The sequence below is a fragment of the Calypte anna genome, chromosome 2, assembly GCF_003957555.1.
Source record: "Calypte anna isolate BGI_N300 chromosome 2, bCalAnn1_v1.p, whole genome shotgun sequence".
NCBI lineage: Eukaryota > Metazoa > Chordata > Aves > Apodiformes > Trochilidae > Calypte > Calypte anna.
In genome coordinates this window covers 32,236,036-32,256,807 of record NC_044245.1, presented here as the reverse complement: position 1 = coordinate 32,256,807, position 20,772 = coordinate 32,236,036, and the positions used below count along the sequence as shown (strand labels likewise).

Below are 20,772 nucleotides of genomic sequence, written 5' to 3'. Positions count from 1 at the left end.
TATGTGGAGTGTGGAGGAGCTGTGTAATTTCAGACAGAACAGCTCTGTGTGCCTTTTTATGTCTCAGTCTTCCTTTGTCACTTTATATTCTAGTTTAAAGATTTGAGTTTTAATAATTACTATGTGAAATTAGGCCTCTAGCCTTCCAAAGCATGGGCTTTTAGGAGACACTGAAGCTCCTCTCTAATCTTTACCTTTGGGTATTTGAAATCTGCTGTTGAAATTTAGAGGGAAAAAATTTTCTTGTGTGTGTGTTGTTAGTTATCAGTCAGGTCTGCTTTAGAACTTATGAAATGTTTCATATGAAGTACTTAGGTGCTCTTCTGTGATACGTAGGCACATCCTTTTTTTGCTTTACCCATTAGTCTTCCACTAACTTGCAGGATTGAGATGTCTGCTAACATACTGCTATGGTGGTATCTTGCAGAAAAGTAGCTTCTCTAAAGCTTTGCATCCACACTTTTCTGAACTCTCTCTGAAAGTATGGAGTTATGAAACTTGGGCTTTTTCAAATATTATGGAGCTGCTGTCACTCCAGAGCTGTTGTATTTCCAAAACAGTTACTTGTAGAGTCATTACTTGATGGGTAAATAGTTTTCAGAACAGAATTAAAAAGAATTAACCTTCATGATTAGCAAATAATGTATAATTGAAAAAAGATAACACTCTTTTAAACATCTGAAGGCTTCCAGTTAGTGTTTTTAAGGTCGACTATGCACACAAATGTATGTGCCCTTTGTTAAGTCATTTGAATAGTTTCCAGAAACAAAGCAGATGCACAGCGATAGAAAGGAGATATGGAGATAATTTCTAGGTTGTAGCTTGGAATTGCTATAGTGTCCTGGTAATCATTTGATGGCTTTCTTTATCCATTCAGCCCCACCCAGTATTTAATATTTTTGAGTGTCTGGTTTCTGTACTACAGCATCACCATTGGTATTTTCTGTCTGTTTCAGGAGATAGTTGACAAAGAGGGACATAGCAAAGAGCTGAGTTTCACAATTCCGTCTTTGTCCAAACCTTCAGTCTATCATGAAGTAAGTGATGTCTGCAACATAAAGTTGTTACTTATTGAAAAAGGAAGTATGCTGTTTTTTAACAGTAAAAATGAAAAGCTGTTTTATGTCTTGCCTGATGACATATTTCTTAGTCTGCTGAGTACTACTACCTGGTCTTTGAGGTCTCTTCAAGATTCAGTAATCATAGGTCTAAAATATCCATGCGTGAACTATGTAATTTTCTATTCTGAAGCCATTTATCTGGTGTAAAATAACTTGTCAAATCTGAGACAGCTAAGCAGTCAGAGAACCTGAAACCTGTGGAGAATTTATGTACAAATATGGTGATGCTGATTGTTGTCTATTTTCACTTGCATTATAGCAAGGTGTGTTTTGAATTAACCTTTTTCCTTTAGCCTTCCAGCATTGGCTCCATGGCTCTCACTGAAGGAGCTTTATCACAGCATGGTTTGTCCAGGGTTGTATACAGTGGACCTCATCCTCAGAGGGAGATGTTAACAGCTCAGAACAGGTAATAATATAATATTTAATTATATAATATATAATGACTATATAATAACATCTTGCTTGAATCACTAATCTTAATTTCTTAAAATTTTTAATATTGTTATAGACTGAAGGTGATATTGTTGTTCTTGAACACATGTAAAATGTACATGCAGAAAAACTGGTAGTGCATATTGCTGCATGAACAGGGAAAGCTCATGGAGCCAAACTATTCAGTTGTCAGTTCATTGAAACAAAATACCAAGTCTGTTCAAATAACTCCTGCAAATTTCTAGGTAAACTTTTTTTCTTTTCAAAAATAAAATAGGTAATGTAATTCTCATGTTTCTTAAATCCCAGGTTTGAAGTGCTGACTTTTCTTCTGCTCTGTTATAATGCTGCCTTAAGCTACATGCCTGCAGTTTCTCTTCAGTCATTGTGTCAGATTTGTTCAAGGTAATTTCTGTAGGTTGACTACACTTAAAATGACATTTTTTAATTGAAATGTAGTCAGTTTCAACTCTTTTTTTTTTTAAAAAAAAGCTTCATGTTCCCAAAAGCATTTGACTTTTTTATTTGTGTTTACAGCTGCATTATTTGCTTTTAAAAATATCTCTTATATAACTTTTGGGTTGAGGTCTCAAAATGGGGAAGCAATGGCCTGGCTTATATGCAGTGCTGTTAAATGGAGAAGTCAAATCAAGGGAACTGTTTTTCATCAAAGTATTTATAGATGTGTTAACTAAACACTCAGAAATGTCTTATAAAATCTTGGTAAATTTTGCATTGCAATCTTACTAAACATATTTGGGATTTGGGTGATGTGCAAGTTGAAACTTTCTGGAAATTGTAGTAGATATTCAAATTAGAAATGCATCCATTCTTGCAGATACTTTGGGTGTTTCCAAAATCTGTCCAAAAAACCAAAACAGAACTCACCTCAGCTTTAATTCCAGTGTCTATTTTCCATCCATTTCTTTTTTCAAAGAGGAAGAACTGGTAGTAAAAAAATCAATTTTGAGATTTTTTTTTTTAAGTGGACTTAAGGCTAAGCAAAATAAATGAGAATGTTCTCATTAAACCCAGAAGCCCAAGAGATATCTAGAAGTCAACTACAACCGCTTTTTGCCAGTCATAGTTCCCAGGTTCCTCACACAAACAAAGCATGGTAATGGATGCCTGTAGGATTCCTGCCTCTTCAGAGGAGGTGAGAGAGCATCGGAGCACTTGACTGTATTTACAAGATATTTGTTGGCTATGCTGGTCTAAAATTTAGGGTAGAGAATATTTAGAAGTTAAGGGTTGTGGGCAGAAATCTGATGCTTATTCTGTTTGGTTATGTTTGGATTGTATTTGGGTTAAGAAATTTTTAAAGAGTTTTCAAAAAAAACAAACCACAAAACCCAAGGAAATTGCCAGTAAATGCAAACAAGTCTGCTTCAAAATGTTGAGTATTTGGATACTGAATTAAACAGTATCTTTATTTTATCTTAGCTCTTCATTCCCTACTGATATTGGCATCCATGTTTCTCTGCTTACTGAAAATCTTGTCTTGACAGCAGTATAGGATTTTAAGGGAATATGTGTCAGAAGACCACAATAGTTTTCAGCATCCTGTTTGGATGTTTTGTTACTGACAAAACTACCAAGAATCTCAAGAATAACTCCTTTAATTGGAGGGCTTGGGCAGTGTTGAATTTAGGTTTGTTTTGAAAGATTTGCTTGAAAGCAATCTACAACGAGTGTGCTTTTTTCTAGTAAGGCTAATTCAATTTTCATCTTTTTTCTAAGGAAGCAAAAGCTTTTAGTACTTTTTATAAGCACCAACTATAAATGTGGCACTTGTAGCACAAAATATTTTGTGCTGATCTGAAGTGTTGTAAATCAAGTTTTTTTTACATTTGGGCATCTTCAGTCCTGAAGTCTCTTTTCATAAGAATATTATGTTACTCTGTAAAGCAAAGCACTTTGCTGATGTCATTCTAGCCTTTTAGAGGAAGTAACTTGATCAGACTACAGCTTTTAAAACTAATCAATACTGGCATTAACAGGGTGTATGTACTAAAGTCTTTTCTATATAATTATCAGTCTCATCATCACATTCCTACTGTGAATTCACTATTTTCTCCCCAAAATACTTTATCCCTATGCAGTAGTATTTAGTAAATGCATAAATATATACATCATAAAAATGCTGGTTTTATGGAAACTGGATGCTCATTTGCTGCTACTGCCACTCCTCAGGCTTTACACAGCACTGAAATGTGTAGTATTTTAGTGGATAAGTGTCATCTTTGAGCCAAACCATATGTAGAAAACTAAACTGTCTGGAACTAAAGTCTTAAGGTCTTTGTTTGGTTTTTAATTGGTTAGTTGAGTTTATTTAAGTAGCCAAAGCAGAACATAAATTGGGATAAAGAAGAAGAAAAAAGTGTAGTGTGTTAGTGGCAAAGTTGGTATTATTAAAATGAGGCTGCTGAAATCTCTATTACAGATATAATTTGGAAGGCACTACAATATAATCTGAATTCAAACATTTCAGAGGAATTTTAAAAGAATTAAAGCTTTCTGAGAGTAAACCTAGTTTATGCTTAGGAAAAGGAAATAATTTGATTAATATTATTAAAGGTCTTTCTAGGCTTGGTCCACCAATAGCCAATGAGTTGAATATTAAACTTTGATTTCCAAAATGTATTGAGTACACAACTTGATGTGGAATTTAGTTGACAACTAAATTTTAAAGCTGGCTTTTAGTGGGACTTTAGAATAGTTTTATGAATAGGACACTTCTGGTCTCTGCTCAAAAACTTGCACACAACTTCCATATTATATGCAATGACACTTTCTGTCTGTAATATTAACTGAGAGTTGCTACATGCCTTTATATCTTTAAATGCTATTAACTTTTTTTTTTGTCCACTCTGCAGCAAGTGCATGCATTCAGAATGACTTCTACTGGTAGTTTTCTTTCATATTCCATTTAGTATAAATTTAACAAGTGTCTCTAAGATGTCTGTATTTTGAAGAATTTGAACTCTGCCAGTAAAGGGCAAACCCTTCCTCCATAGTAAGAAAAAGTCTGCTTCAGCACGGGATTGTTGGTGGATTTCTTCCTGGGGGTCTGGTGTAGATAAAATGTATACTAAACACTTAGATTTGTAGAGCTCTATACAAAGGTGGTTCTACATTATTTACTAATGTCCAATGCATGATTTCTTCAGAATTTGTGTCTGTGGATATCCTCGCCAAAAAGTGAGAAAGTACAACGGAGTCAACAGTAGGATTCCAGTTTCATCTGAATTCATGGTGCAAATGCTAACAGGGATTTATTATGCCTTGTAAGTTGGGGGTTTTATACACATACAAAATTTTAAAATGTCTGCTTAATGCTGATGTCATTTACCCTTTAATAGCCATGTGTGAAGCTTTCTTGTTAACTGAGAGATTAGTAACACAGGAATACTCAAAAGGTGGAGTAATATTAAAACAGTCCTGTCTGAATTTCAGAGTATTTCATAAGTAGCTGATAAATAACTAAGTATGTAACTTTTTAACTGCTCAGGGTAGCCAGTGAAAATAGAACTTTGTCTCCATAGACACTACTTTAGAACAAGTTGTCTAAGTATTAGGCTTACTAGTAGTGAATACACGTAGTTAAACTCCTCTAAACTGAGCTCAAGGAATGCTAAATCTATGAAGGCTATGTGGCCAAGAAGGTTCATCTGTTGATAGACATGCTTATTATATTTATCTTTCTAGTTATAACGGAGAATGGGATCTGGCTCGTAAAGCTATGGATGACATTTTGTATAGAGCACAGCTGGAACTTTATCCAGAACCTCTGCTGGTAGGTGTTGTATTTCAACTTTTTTTTTAGTAGATTTTTTTAGCTGAGGATAACTTCCTGTGAACATGCATGATGTGGCATCACACTAGGGACCTTAATTCCATGAGGTTTATGTGGCTCTGCTTGTGTGAATACCTAGATCTGTAGGTATACACACATGCACGGGTGGTTTTGGTGTACTTAGTTAAACTTCTAAAGAAGTCTTGAAAACTTAGTAACACAGAAGCACTCTGAAGCTCCTGTTAAGTAATAGCCACATCTTTAAGTTGGAAACTTTGTCTTAAGCAATGAGCATTGCTTGTAACTCATGCAAAAAGCTAATGTGCTTTTTTTTATGTTAAACTGGAATTGTACACAATATTCTTTTTGAAGCAATAAGAACCATATGACAAATATTCTAAAATTTGCATTTTCATGTTAAGAACTTAACTGCATCTTTTCTTTTCTAGGTTGCTAATGCAATAAAAGCTTCACTGCCTCAGGGCTCCATGAAATCTAGTAAAGAAGGTACGAGATGCATTCAGGTTGAAATTACACCTACTTCATCCAGAATATCAAGAAATGCTGTGACTAGCATGTCTATCCGAGGGCATAGATGGAAAAGGCATGGTAAGAAACACATTTTGCAATGAATTACTAGCTTTTCATGTGTGTTTTAAATATTGAGAATTTTCTTGTTGGACATCTTCATTGCTAGTTAGCAAACAGCATTTTGAAGGTTTTTATTTTTGTAACTGATAGATGGGAATCTTAATGCAGTTCAGATGAAGTATATTCTTCATTTCCTTAATCATGTTTTTAAAAACAAAACAAAATAAAAACAACCAAAAAAACACACCAAAAAACCTGTTTTGTTAAAGGGAGCTGTACGGAGCTAGAGTCTTTAAAGAGGCTGATGTTCCTGTTTTCTTCTGAGAAATAGTGGGGTTCTTTATTGCAGAATCTCATCTGTCTGAGATTATTTAAATAAGAATAGGATTTAAAGGTAGAAGGATATTAGGTGTTGGGTTTGTGGCTTTACCCCAGCCAGCAACTTTGCACCACACAACCATTCACTCAGATCTCCCCAGTGATGTGGAGGGAATCGGAAGAGTAGAAGTGAGAGAATTCCTGGGCTGACAGAAAGACATTTTAATAGGTAAAGCAAAAGCTGTGCATGCAAGCAAAACAAAACAAAGAATTCAGTCACAGTTTCCCATTGACAGGCAGGGGTTCAACCATCTTCAAGAAAGCAGGGCTCAATCACACTGAACAGTTCCTGGGAAAGACATAAACCATCACTCTGAATGTTTCCCCCTTCCTTCTTTTCCCCCCAGCTTTTATTGTTGATCATGAGGTCATGTGGTATGGAATATCCCTTTGGTCAGTTGGGGTAAGCTGTCCCAGCTGTGTCCCCTCCTATCTTCTTGTGCACCCTCAGCCTGCTTGCTGGTGGGATGGTGAGAGGCAGAAAAGGCCCTGACTCTGTCTAAGCACTGCTCAGCAATAACAAAACCATCTGTATGATCTATACTGCTTTCAGCACAAATTCAAAACATAGCCCCATGCTGCCTACTGTGGAGAAAATGAACTCTTAACACAGCCAAAACCAGCACCTTTGGGCAAAGTAATATGAGGGTTTTCATGAAGTAGAACACAGGTCTGAGCTGAGAAGTAGAAAAAGAGTGGTTCTAAATGTACTGCAAAATGAGAAACATTATATTCCACTTCTTCTGCCATCTTCAGATAAGGGAAGAGCCACTGGAGCAGCTACCAAAATTTGCCGAGGCGTGTTCTGCTGTCGTCGTAGTTCTGATGGCAGGCTAAGTGAGTGAGTGTAGACAAGAGGGCTCCTATAATAGATTCAATAAAGATTTTGAAGTAGCATCATAAAATTTTTTGTCTGTGTACTATATGAGCTTTTGTAGCATATGTACAATCTGGTTAGAAAAATCAAGTTACTTGTAAAGGACTGAGAGGTGAGTCAGGTCAGTATTAAGAAAATTATTTATAAAAATGCTGGTAGAAGATGTCTTTAATGACAGAGATTATACTCACTCTGGTGAGTGAGTATTATACAGGTGGCTGTAGTACCAATTGTAGGCTTACAGAGAGAGTGGAGGGCAAAGTTAAAACAACCAAATTTATTTTCAATTGATTTAAAACTACTAAAAATATCAGACAAGTGTGAGGAGCAAAACATTAGTGTCTTTAACTTGAGTGAGGTCCAGTAGCAAGTCATTACTGAAATCTCAAAACTATTTATGACCATTTTAGTTTTTATGATTTAATTTTCTTTCTTTAGGCTTATGGTTGTTAAGGAGAGGTTATTTACCAAGTGGAGGAAAACTGTATGATATCTCAGCTTATAAATGGACAAATGCCCACTGAGGCTTGGCAATTTTGTCAACTATTATTTTTGAGTGGTTCTGATGCTTGTTCAAATGAGGTAGTGGAGGAGGATGATAGATGAGGGATACTGGATTCTAGTTCATTCACAATTATTGGAACTGCATTAAAACAAAGATGCATTTTGTCTTTGTTTACAGAAAAAAAGAAAAGAAATTAAAATGTTACATAATCAGTATAGGAAACACCCTTGTAAGAAAGCAAAATTTTCAGCAAAATCTAGAAGTTTTTACAATTATTGCCTTCATGCAGAGGGTGATACTTGGTCAAGTTCAAGAAGAAATGGGTGAGACAAATATGGCCTTCACCAGATAACAGTAAATGAGAATAATAGAAGGATTAATAGGAATGGGGAATGCTGTGTTTTATATGAGTCTCAAAGCAGGAAGAGTGATAATCTAGTTAGTTTGACCCAAGTGAATAGTAGCCAGTGTTTAGGGATGAGGATTAAGAGATCAAGGATTTAAAAAAAAACAAACCAACTTTGCAACATTTTGCATACATTATTGGGAAAATTTTGGATTTGCCTCTGTAGTATAGGATTTAATGAAGAGAATAATTTGGTGGAGGGAAACTTGTTTAGCAGTTTACACAAACACTTGGAAATTTGAAGGCTATGTAAACATCAGGCTAGCTTAAAGGTCAAAACTGAGTCTATGATGTCTTTGGCTGTTCTGCAGTTGTTTTGTTTTAAATGGTAAATATTCTGTGCCTGTAGACCCATGCATATGATCCTGCACGTGATTTGAGGCAATCCCAACCACAAAAATAGTGGCTGGGCAGAGAATGGATGAGAGCAGCCCTGAGGAGGAGCTGGTTGATGAGAAGCTCAACATAAGCCGACAATGTATGCGTGCAGCCCAGAAAGCCAACTGTATCCTGGGCTGCATCAAAAGAAGTGTGACCAGCAGATTAAGGGAAGGGGTTCTCCCCCTCTACCCTGCTCTGATGAGACCCCACCTGCAGTACTGCATCCAGCTTTGAGGCTCCCATCCTAAGAAAGGTGTGGAGCTCTTGGAGCAAGTCCAGAGGAGGGCCACGAAGATGCTCAGAGGGCTGAAGCCACCTCTCCTATGAAGACAGGCTGAGAGAGTTGGGGTGGTTCAGCCTGGAGAAGAGGAAACTCACAGGAGACCTTAGAGCTGCCTTTCAGTACCTGAAGAGGCCTACAGGAGAGCTGGGGAGGGACTTGTTACAAGGGAATGTGGTGATAGGATGAGGGGTAATGGTTTCAAACTGAAAGAGAGTAGATCAAGATATTAGGAAAAAAATCTGAATTGTGAGAGTATTGCTGGCACAGGCTGCCCAGGCATGTTGTGGCTGCCGCCTCCCTGGAAGTGTTCAAGGCCAGGTTGGATGGGGCTTGGAGCAACCTGGTCCAGTGGGAGGTGTCTGTGTTGGTGGCATGGGGGGCTGGAAGTGGGTTGATCTACATGTTCCCTTCCAATCCAAACCATTCGATGGTTCTATTTACTGCTTCAGCCACTCTTTAAAAAAAATTCATTATAAAATACTAGCAAAATTGTTGTTCGGGTCTTGGAAAAGCCTTCTTAAAGTCAGAATTGATGATCTGATTTCAAAATTCCTAGTAACATAATTCAGTGTCCCACAATTCTCAATGAAAAAAAGGGAATAGATCTTCAGGGTCAGCATACGGAAAGAATAATGAAGCTTGTGCCTACAGATGCTTGTTTGAATTAAAAGGAATACTGGAATTGGTAGAAATTAGATGGCAAACCTTGTATCTCCTGACCATTATTTTCTCTCCCATGATATGAGGGGGAAAAATATATTTGATGGTTACATTTTTATGCTTCAATATAATAAAAGCTAGTTATGCAAATGCATTAGGAAGCTGGAGGAGACAGCTGAGAGGTAGTTTGATCTTGCATAATGTGGACCAGAAGACCTGATGAAGCAAAAATATCCCTTGGCGAAGCAAGGGCCACAATTGTCAAACACTCGCTATTTGTGTAAAAATAAATAAAAGAATTACAGCAAATCACACTTCCAGCTGAGAAGCATTTTATTTTTTAATCTTTTAACAAGTTCAGTTTAGTATAGAATTTTTCAGACGTTAAAACTTGCTACCTTTGCTACAACTCTGGAGTGAAATCAGTTTTGAAAAATGGTCAATGATGTAACGTTTAATCTTGATACTGAACCCTGTTCCTTGTTCATTAGAACTGTTACTTAGAAGGACTTTTAAAAAATCTAATTGGTATTGTCAGTTTGGACTTCTAAGGTAGGTACTTTAGAGGTACTAAAGGTAAAATGCAAAATGAGTCCATCTAATTACAAATAGATAGTATTTATCATCAGTTGTTAATAGCTACTACTTACTAACAAATTATTTAGTGCTATTGAATTGGATGGCTTTTTTTCTTCTCCAGGTCATCTAAATGCAGTTTTGCAAGGTTGTCAAGCTAGTGCTGATAAAGCAATCCTGAATATTTTTAAAAAGACCTTCAGATACTGAGGATACTTCAAACACTGTGCAGCTAACAGGTCACTAGGATTGTAGTTTATAAATACTTGGAATTTCTGTGAAGTTTCAACTCTCATTCTTATTTTAGACTTTTTTTCTTAATAAGAGTTCATCCTTCTTAAACCTGTCTTCATCTAATGTAGACAGGCATCCTTTGGCTGGGATTTGTTTTAACAGGACCTTGTAGGAACTATAACATTCTTTTCACTAAGTATCATTATTAAATTGCTTGTGCTTAAACAGCCACCATTCCTGGATTTTGAGAAGCAATGGAGTTTTCTGTTTGCATAGGGACTTTGTTATGTCTACTGGAATCTTTGTCTTGAAACAATTTTCAAGGCTGAGTACTTGTATATCTGCTGTTGGTCACTTAGCCAGATAAAAATCTAAGTACCAAGCTTTATTGGACTTAGCCTTAATTTCTTGTTTTGGGTTTTTTTTTTAATCAGTGCTGCAGAATTTTGCAGAATATTGTGATGCTTCCCCCCACCCCCAGCTTAATCCTTGTTTAATCAACTGAATTTAGTAACTGACTTGTGTGACAAAAGTAAGTTTATTGCTAACTAATTTGGTTTTAAGCTCATATAAGAAGCTCAGGCTAAGGAGATGAGCATGTATGGTATATTATTAGAAGGTGGCAAAAACTGCAGCAAAACTACCTGGGTTTTAGCTGAGTAAATTGAGTTCAGTAACTGGATAATTTTGCTACTGTAAATATTTCTGTTGTTGAAAATAATTCTTTGAAATGGAGGAAGAAAATGGAAGTCAATGGGTGCTTGAATTTACTTGTTTGTTTCACTGTTCGTTTCCACTGTGCAGCATCATGACATTGTGTGTGTAGAACTTCTAGTCTTGAATGATAACACATAAAGTTGATATGCCATTTAATTGTAAAAATAAGTTTCACTTAAGTATGGCGATGCAGAGAATATAGTCATTAAAGTGAATTGTGGAGAGTTCTTTGTTCTCTGGATATTTGCTTCATGATCTTCAGAAATTTCAGTTTTGAAGGATTAAGCATAGGACTTTCAAGTATGTGGTTACAGGCCAATAATTGGAAAAATAAAACCTGCAGTTTAAAAATAAAGCAAAATTCCATACTTGCTAATGTTGCTAATTAACAAAAGGTTAATATGTGAACATTTGCTTTAATTCATAATGCTTTAGTCATCTATATCTATTGGCTTTTGTTTCATGTTTTGTTTCAGACATCTTTTGTTTGTGTTTTGTTGTTTTTTTTTCTTATCCATCTTTAATTCTAGAACAACCAGAGAATGGTAATGATGCTACTGAATTGGGCAACTTTATCATACCTGAGATTAGTGTCACAAGTGTGGCTGGAGAGAGGACCGGGAATGGGGAAAAGAGCAGAGCACTAGCAGAGAATGATGTTCAGCATTTACAGGGAGTACAGGAAACAGCTGCAGACCCTAGAACTGACAGCAAAGGCATGCCAGAAATCAGGAGGCAAAAATCTGTAAGAAAAATGATGGAGGATGGAATAAACTCATCTGGCAGAGTGCAGTTTTAGCAGAACACTTGTAGCTGCCCTCTAAGGTACCACTGTTGATTGAAAGGGTCACTGCTGCATGTTTGGAGAATTAAAGTATGCAGTTAATATATTTGCATGTGTAATAATACAAATGCATGTATTTCACACAGCTTGGTGCCACACAATGGTGACACACAAGTAGACTGATTTATTAATCTGGAGAAAATATACTATGAAACTTGACATATCTTTGAGTTTAAGCACATTTATTTGGTTTACAAATTCCATTTATGACTGGCATGAAGAATCCATCAAAATGGATGTGAAAAGTACCTCAGATTTCCCCAATTCCACCTTTTGTGGTATACTGGAGATCTCATGTTGTGCTTGAGTTTCCAACTCATACCACCAGACCTATGATGCAGAAAGTGACCTTTCAGTCTTAAAGCATTCTTGGGTTGCTAAACATGCAGGAGCCATATTGGGTGTCCTGAGGCATTTTCTATACCCTTATAATTAACATGCTTTGCAAAATCACATACTGGAGCACTTGCTCAAAACAAAATTTATATTTTGTTCTGTGTGGTATCTTCTAAGTTTCTAATCTCCTGCATGAATTAACAAGACTGCATTTTGTTCCCAAAATCACAGCAAAATGAGATTGTGGGCATGCTTTTTGATCTAGTTAGTGCAGCACTATATGCTGTAACTTTTTATTTTAATTCCCAAATGTAATAGAATAGGTAAGTTTTGTTTCTTGGTTTTGTTTTCTGTTCCCTGTTCTGTTGCTTTATGGCTTCATGCTTGTAAATATCAAAATCTAGAAATAGATAAAATCAATAAATGTGAGAAGGTCAGTTGCTAATTCTTTTTTTCTTTCTCTATCATGCAGGTAATACCGATCTAGCAAATCAAGAAGATCTGATAGAAGTATCTGAAACTGATGAAGGGTTTTACTCCAGGGCTACTTCTAATACAAGTCAGTCTGCCCTCTCTAGCAGCAGCAACACGAGCAGTAAGAACCTTTTAGGGAAGAGCCAGCGAAGGTCTGGAGGAAGCAAGACTGGAGGAAAAGAAAAAGAAGGAGAAACCTGCAGAGAACACTTGTCAAGAAAACAAACTCAGAGAGCTATGAGTGAGAATCTAGAGCTTGTCTCTCTGAAGAGACTGACACTGACAACTAGCCAGTCCCTGCCTAAACCTGGTAGCCATAGTCTGGCCAGAACAACCACTACTGTGTTTAGTAAATCCTTTGAACAGGTCAGTGGTGTCTCAGTTCCAAATAATCGTGGTGGTGTGGCTGGTACAGAGGCAAACAGGTTTTCAGCTTGTAGTCTTCAGGAAGAAAAACTGATATATGGAACAGAGAGAGCAGATCTTCCAGTTTTAAGTAAACAACCTAATCAGCAACGACCTCCTAGTATTAGCATAACTTTGTCAACAGATTGATGCTATAAAATTGGCAAATATGAAAAATAAAATTTGGAGGGTTGGTACATGGGCACATTAAGCTCCTTAATGTGCTATACATTACTTTCTTAAACCTCAAGCCCATAAAGTCTCACATTTGACAGAAGTAGTGGATAGACAACAGTTAGTTATTTTGCAGTAGCTCCTTGTAGCTTGGGAAGTCACTCTTTGACTTACTCTATTTATACTCCTATTTGCAGATGCCTTCATATGAAGTTCATGGCTTTCACCAAGATAACAAACATTGATCGTTGTCTAGCAACTGACCAAGTCGTGTAGCTTTTTACAAATACACAGTATGGGAAAAAATAGTCTCTTTTTCAGATTCTACTTTTCACTACCACTTGGCATAGGCAAAACTGCAAGTACTTCTTTTATGTAAGAGGAGTCTCAGTATGGGCATGAAATTTTGGAACAGCATTGTAAGGACATAAGCACTCTGGTGTCTTAGCCATGGCAAAGCTGTGATTACACATAGGGTTAAAACTAGAGGCATCAGTTCAGGATTTGATAAGGCATTTTTGTAATGGTAGTACATGTTGCAGTCTTAGTTCTGTATGCTGAATGAGTCTGAATTATGGATGCATTTTGTTTTTTGTATATGCCTTTGAAATTGGGCCAAAAGCCATATAGCAACAGTACCTGTGGATGGGAGCTGGTATCACTATATGTCACTCTTTAGACTTCAAAAATATGTGACAGACTTTCTTTCAGATTCTCAAATATCAGGCACAAAGCTATTAATTGAAATGTCACTGTCATTGCTATTTTTATTATTTTGGGGGAAGAGATGTGCTTATGTAACAATGCTACATAGGAAATAAGGTATGAGCCCTTTGCACTGAATCAAACAAATCAGGAAGTGTGAATATGTTTAACACAAACTTCTTACTTGAGACTATGAGACTACTACCAAAGGATGTGTACTTTTGGTAACATGCAAGCACAAAGGAGAATAATAATGTAAATATAACTAGCACTGTAATTGCTAGGTTTTTGTATCTAGTATTTTTCTAGTTTGAAATTCTAAAACAGCCTGTGGAAGGTTACCTAACCTCCATTGGTGACCTTGTGTGATACCAACTTTTATAATGTTAAGATTTTAATTAAAAATGGACATTAAAACTGCTTATGCAGAAATTTGGAGAAGCAGTAGGTGACAAAGCACTCCAGCAGCTGTGTGTAGCTGATAAACAGATAATGTTATTATGAGTTGAGAAACAGGATGAAGATATAAGTCATTGTCCTTTCCAGCTGTCCAGATTTCTGCAGCTAGCAACCCCTGAATTTCAAGAACCTGGTAACAGAACAAACAAAAATTCTGGTAGACTTCCCTGTTTGCCTGGAGATTAGTTTAGATAGCTCTTTTTGACTTCAGACTGAAGCACAAGTAACTTTTTAGCAGCTAATGTTATTCAGGTTTATAGTAATTAATAAGATAATTAATAAAAAGAAATGAGGAGACATAGTTGTTAAAGACAGGTAATTCTGGGACTGCAGACTAGATGTGTACTGTTCTGAATGTTCACCAAAGTATCTGAAATAGCTGCAGCAGTCTGCACACATTTGTCTTCACCTCAGAGCTTGAGTTTAAAATAAGTAAGCCACTTTCTCATGTTTTTCAGTTTGTGTGACATGCCTGTTCTAGTAATACCACCTTTTAGAGTAGTGTTGTCTTAGTTGTACATAAAAACTTAACATTCCTAATGTATAAGGTACAAGATAGTCTTGTTAAGTGTTTAATACTTCAACCAGTGAAATAAACTGGTTCTTTGAAGTTGTATGGCTTTGTAAATACTTTGTACAGTCAAAAATTTTGCCTCTTTTTTTACCAATTTTTCTGCAATATCCATAGCCCATTTTTTCAGAGCAATGCACGTGCAGCCACAGGGTTAGGCAGTTGGTAGCAGACATTGTCTAGCACTGCACATACTGAATGCAGAGCTCTTCCTTTCCTTGAAGTTTGCTCTTTTACAAAGAAGTAAACCACAGAACTTAGAGCTGCCTCCTGATCTGCTCTTGCACTGCAGCATTTGAAAATATTTGGAAACACTTTACAGTAATTTCAATGGAAATGTGAAGTAGAATAGAAAAATAAAATTGCAATTGACCAATGTTTGTGGTGACAGAATTAACTGTGAGTTAGTGATAAGGGACTAGAATTTTACGGTAATTATACTGCTTCTGATTTGTTTCATTTAGATCATGATTGTTATCTCCACAGCAAGCACTCTTTCAAGGTGGGTGTTGGTATAAAAGATGTTCATTATACTGGGAAGATTTAGTCACTTTTTATGCTATAAATAGCTAGAATTTTGAAAGAACTAAAATGTAGATATGTAACATAATGTTTACAATACTGTTGGCTCCAAGTCAAACAGTATTAAGCAAAGTTAGTTTATCCTTTTATTTTATCCAACTAATTATTCTAACTGGTCTGGCTTGAGCCCGAGACATTGGCTTACATTGGTATCACTGAAATTACATAAAGCTTCATATTTTTTGAAAAAATTATAAAAAGGGAAAGGTTCTTGGTATGGAAGGCTACTGCTCATATACATATGTGGCTTCAATCTGTGTATTGGTCTCTGGAGCAACTTCAACAATGAGTGTGCTTTTGTGAATTGATGTCACACCTTGATACTGATTGAATCTAGAGAACTTCTTCTCTGATTTCAGTAATAAAACCTTCAGTTGTGTTTATTTCTATTAAAAATGGAAAAGAAAAAAAGGATGGGGGAGAGGGAGGGCAGAATAATTTGTTGTCCAGGTATCCATGATACAGGACTGGAGGGTAAGGGGAAGTAGGGCAGGAAGGAAATAGATTCTTTTAACAGTATTTTTAAAATTGTCAGGCTCTTGGGCTTTGATCGCTTTAGACTGATGAATTAAAAATGGGTATTAAAGTAGTGGTCTGCTGACAGTGCAAGGAAAACCTGTTAAAACATCCCATATTGTAGTCTACTCTTGAGTGGGTAGTTCTGATGAATACACTCCAGACATCATACGTGGCTGCAACATTCTGCAGAGAAAATGTTATGGAGGAGTGAATCATCACAAATTATAAGAGAAGCTGTTCTAATGCTGACATTTATAACTGACCTTGCTGTTTAAATCAAGGGATGCTATCTCAAATGATGGCTTTGAACACCAGTGTTTGCAAAATTGTTAAAAAGGGGAAGAATTATTTTTATGAGAAACTGTAACACTTGTGCAAAAAGTGTATGGTCTCTGTCCACTTCCTGTAGGGTTGCAATTATTTTTCTGAAGGGAGTGAAATCTCCCTGAACCTGCCTTGAATGCCTGATGGATTTGGCAGGTACTGAAATGTATAGCTGTTTTAGCCACACTTCTCTCTAAGGAGCCGTCTGCTGATTTCTATGAGGTTTCTAGAAAATTCTAATTTAATTATGTCTGATATATTTTGTCAGTGTTTGAGGCTTACAGTGCAATTTATAGGTGTGTGATATATTGCCTTTTGTATAATACCTTTAAGACTAGATGTGTACATTTCTTAATACCAAAGTGTGTTGAGTAGCTGTATCAGTCTATAGATGTCTCTCTTCACCTGAGAACCTGAGTTTAAATGAATGTGCCACACTTTCTTTAGTTCATTGTGTGACACTGTCCTGTGTTACAGTAATGCAGTATTTCACCTTTTTTTTAAGTTGTGTTCTCTTGATTGTACATTAAAATTTAACATTTGTAATGTATAAACTACAGGATTGTCTTGTTTAGTGTTTAATAATTTGGGCAGTAAAATAAAAATCTTCTTTTTTTGAAGTTGTATGATTTTTTAAATACTTGTGCGGCAGACTCTGCAGGATTTGTTGAAAAACACATGAGACAGCAATGTATTTGTTCAGTTTTCTTAACACACATCCAGAAGTCAGAGTAGTGTTGACCACATTACTTGAAATATGCTGAATACCTGTTTTACAGAACATACACTCTGCAAATGCAGCCCTGTCAGGTGAGACATCCTGGGTGAACCACTTGGCTAAGAAACACTGACAGGTGAGAAGTGGAAGCAGATGAGTAGTGAACTGGCTGATGGCAGAAGTAGATGACTGTCCTGTCAGTAATTTGCATGTTGGCAAACTAGTGCTGTGTTTTGCTGGTTAAAATATAACAATGGTTTGATATACAGCCATTGTCTGCAATGTGTCTTTATTGTTGTTGTCCCCAGGGACAGGACTTGGTGTCATCCTTTAAACTTGAGAAATTTATGTGCTGGCTCTTGTCTCCTGCCCGTTCATGTCCCTGTGAGTGGCAGCACCCCCCTGGGGTATCAGGCTCTCCTGGTTTTGTTATCTGCAAGCATGCTGAAGGTGAACTCTGTCCCATCACTCATCTTCATTAATGATTCTAAGCTATCCTGGCCCAGGTATTGCCTCTGAGCACCCCACTGCAGTGTCCAGCTGGGATTTATGCCACTGGTCACAGCCCTTTGAGGCAACTTTCTGTGCTCAGAGACCTCTGATTCCTGACTTTCTCTTGCTGGTAACAGAAACAAAGGCAGCAGTGTGTACCTTGGCTTTTTTCATATTCTTTGTCACCCAATCCTCTTGCCCATGCAGCTGGGGAGTCCTGTTTACCCTCAGTCTTCCAGCTGTCGATGATGTTTCTGCCGAAACCTTTCCTTGCCCTTCACCTCCCTTGCTAGATTCCACTTCAATTGGGCTTTGGTTTTCCTAATCCCACCAGTGTGCTTGGATAGCATCTATAATCCCCCTAGGTTCCCTGCTCTGGCTTCCACCTCTTGCTTGCTTCTTTTTCATGTCTAAGTCGGAAGCTCCTTGTTCATACATCCAGGTCCACTGCCTCTGCTTCATCTCCTGTTTGTTGGAATGGACCATTCCTGATCCTGGAGGAGATGGTTCTCAAAAACAAACCACCTCTCCTGGATCCCTTTTCTCTCAGGGATGGGCTCCCATGGACATCTATGGAGAAGGTTCCCTATGCAAGGCAAGTTTTCTTCTGTAGATCCAGAGGTGTGATTCTGTGTTTTGTTCCAAGGTCTTTCCCATTACAAATGTAGTCTCTGATCCAATGCTGTAGAGAAACCTGGATGAATGGAAGAACTGTAGTAGGTGGCAGCACTGGGATATCTTGCTCTGCATTTTTTGGTTGGGTTATGTTTTTGTGGGTTTTGGGTTTCTTTCCTTTTTGGTTTTTTTTAAGTGTCAATCTTTAACTGTCTCTTTTGAATGGGCAAGACTCAATTCTCATGCATATAAATGGATGAGAAGGAAAGCTCATTCCCAACACTTCACTTGAGCAAGTTATCTTTCCCAAAAAGTCAAAGTTAGACCTGATTGTCTTGCTGTGTGTAAGGTTTGCTGTTTCAGTTACAGTGGGGTAAAGGCAGTGCTGGGAGTGGGCTCTGACATGGTTTCAGGCCTGGATTGTTACTGAATAATGAAAAGACAATGATGCTGGAGGCCTCAGGTTCGAGACTCCTCAAAGCCTCACCCTGACAGCGATGAGCTCTAGTAGAGCAATAAAGGTAGTGCAGTGCTGAAAGCAGCACTTAAAGCCAAGCATGCTGAGATTGTGAGTTCCAGTGTGAGCTGAGCCTGTCACTCAGGCCTCACCTTTTATTGGCCCCCTGGTCCTGCTCATGCGCAGTGGGGGCCTGCCCTAATCAGGCACAGGTGGGCTTGACACAGGCTCATGCTCACTCCCTGGCAATTAGTGGCACCTGGTTGCCTCATTTCACTACACAATGTAAATTTAAATACCTCCTCTCTTCCCACAATATGGTAGGGAGTGCAAAAGAAAATAATGCTACCCCAAAATAATGGAGGATGAGAGTACCTGAGAGCCTGCTGGACAAATCACAGTGAGAGGGATGTTGGGTGGTTATGCAAACAATTGGTAGCCAGTGACATTTGTTTCTACAGACTTTCCAGCTTGTTGGTTGCACTGAGTTTGTAAAAGTTATAATTCATACTTTGTGTTAACCTAGCTCTGTATTAAAGATCACTTCAGCATGGTGGTTTGCTCCCAGCCCACAGCTGTCAGGTAATAACTACATCTGCTGACTCGGGATAGTGGGAAAAGTGTCACTGTGACTCCAGAAGCCTCTCTGAAACAAACCTTTACATTGCTCAGTACTCGCTTCAGTAACTTGATTCCCCAAATGAGATTGTGTTTAATCACCTGCTACTCTAAATGTGCTGGGATGATACTGAGATTTAATGGTGTGGAAAGACTTGTGGAAGTTAGTCTGAGTCACGCTGTACTTCTGACAAGCTACTTGGGTGTTGTTATTGTCATGAATTCTGACTCATACTGGCAGTTCTCTGTATAAAGGTGCTTGGTCTGCATTGTGATGGTAGTGTGAGAGGACAGGTTTCAGAGGAGGTGAGAAGAAACATCAGCTTTTGCCTCCTCAAGACACAACAGAGTAAATGAAGGAGTGTCGGGTACTGGCAGAGGAAGTCCTTAGTGTGGATGTGATTTTTCTGCAATGCAGATACTGACCCAAAGTACTGAATGAACATTCAGCACTTCTTGTGAAAAAGGTCCGTTGTTTGCATAGGAAACCTGAATATCATCTGAGATTCCTATCAAAGTGGGAACAGAACAGTGACTCATTTAAAACATACAGAAAAATGTGTGTCTATATATTTATACATATATACACATACGTATGGTTTCCTCTTCAATTAGTCAAGGTTTGGAGGTTGTAAAACTGTTGAGGAGATTGTTGGAGTTGGCAAAGACTTGGACAAGTACTGATGTCAATGACCCGAGATACCATCTAAGATAAACATAGCCAGTGACTACAAAGTTGCTCTGTCACTGATGTGTTCTCCTTGTGGTACTATTGCTAAGGGCAAATTAATTTGCATATAAATGGTACAGGGTCCTGTATGTATTCCTTGTATTTTCTTCTTAAATCACAGTAATTTTTTGTTGTTGTTGTTGTTAAAATGAAACATGGTTTCGTTCTTGTCAATTACCAGCAGTTCAGACCTTGCTAATAATTTGGATTGAATGATTGGGATACTGTACTATACAATAACATTTCAGCATCAAGCATAATCCAAATGATAACAAATGTCAGCTTTCTGCAGGCTGACCTTCTAAAATGTTGGTGTTTGAGAAATCTCTTATCGTAAATCACAAAATGGAAAGACTTTTGGAAGGCACCAGCATGATTTTTTTCAAGAAGACTCTTTACCTTTTACTTCATTGGTATTTATTTTCTTCATTTCAGCCATTTATGCAAACCAATCCAACAGCTCTTTTTGGACCCCTCCCTGTATTGACTGGAGAAACATAGAGGCACTGTCAAACTGAGCTGGCACATCCTGAGACAGGGAGATCCTCTGACACTCAAAGTGTTCATTCCATCTCTCACTTGTTTCTCATCCTGAACAACTGGCTTTGCATGGCTGCCGTGTTACTGCTTCCTACTGAACTGAATCCCTTCTTGCTGCATAAAGTCAAAATAAGCTTTAGCACAGCATCAATCATTTCAGCAAAGCTCTGAATGTCAGCAGCTGTGTGATTTTTATTAAAGGCTTTACAAGCAGCCAGATGTCTAGGAAGAACAGATCAGGTTTAATAG

The 20,772-nt window shown here is 37.5% G+C and overlaps 1 protein-coding gene across 1 annotated transcript in view; it reads left to right on the top strand.

Moving 5' to 3' along the window:
* Positions 1 to 16,969, top strand: part of FAM126A (family with sequence similarity 126 member A) — a 42,050-nt gene extending 25,081 nt beyond the window's left edge. The window contains exons 5-11 of the mRNA XM_030446245.1: positions 957 to 1,037; positions 1,415 to 1,530; positions 1,866 to 1,961; positions 4,727 to 4,843; positions 5,265 to 5,352; positions 5,802 to 5,961; positions 12,613 to 16,969. Coding sequence (XP_030302105.1) covers positions 957 to 1,037; positions 1,415 to 1,530; positions 1,866 to 1,961; positions 4,727 to 4,843; positions 5,265 to 5,352; positions 5,802 to 5,961; positions 12,613 to 13,169 — 1,215 coding nt within the window. The 3' untranslated portion in view covers positions 13,170 to 16,969. The remainder of the gene's footprint in view (positions 1 to 956; positions 1,038 to 1,414; positions 1,531 to 1,865; positions 1,962 to 4,726; positions 4,844 to 5,264; positions 5,353 to 5,801; positions 5,962 to 12,612) is intronic.
* Positions 16,970 to 20,772: the final 3,803 nt, after the last annotated feature.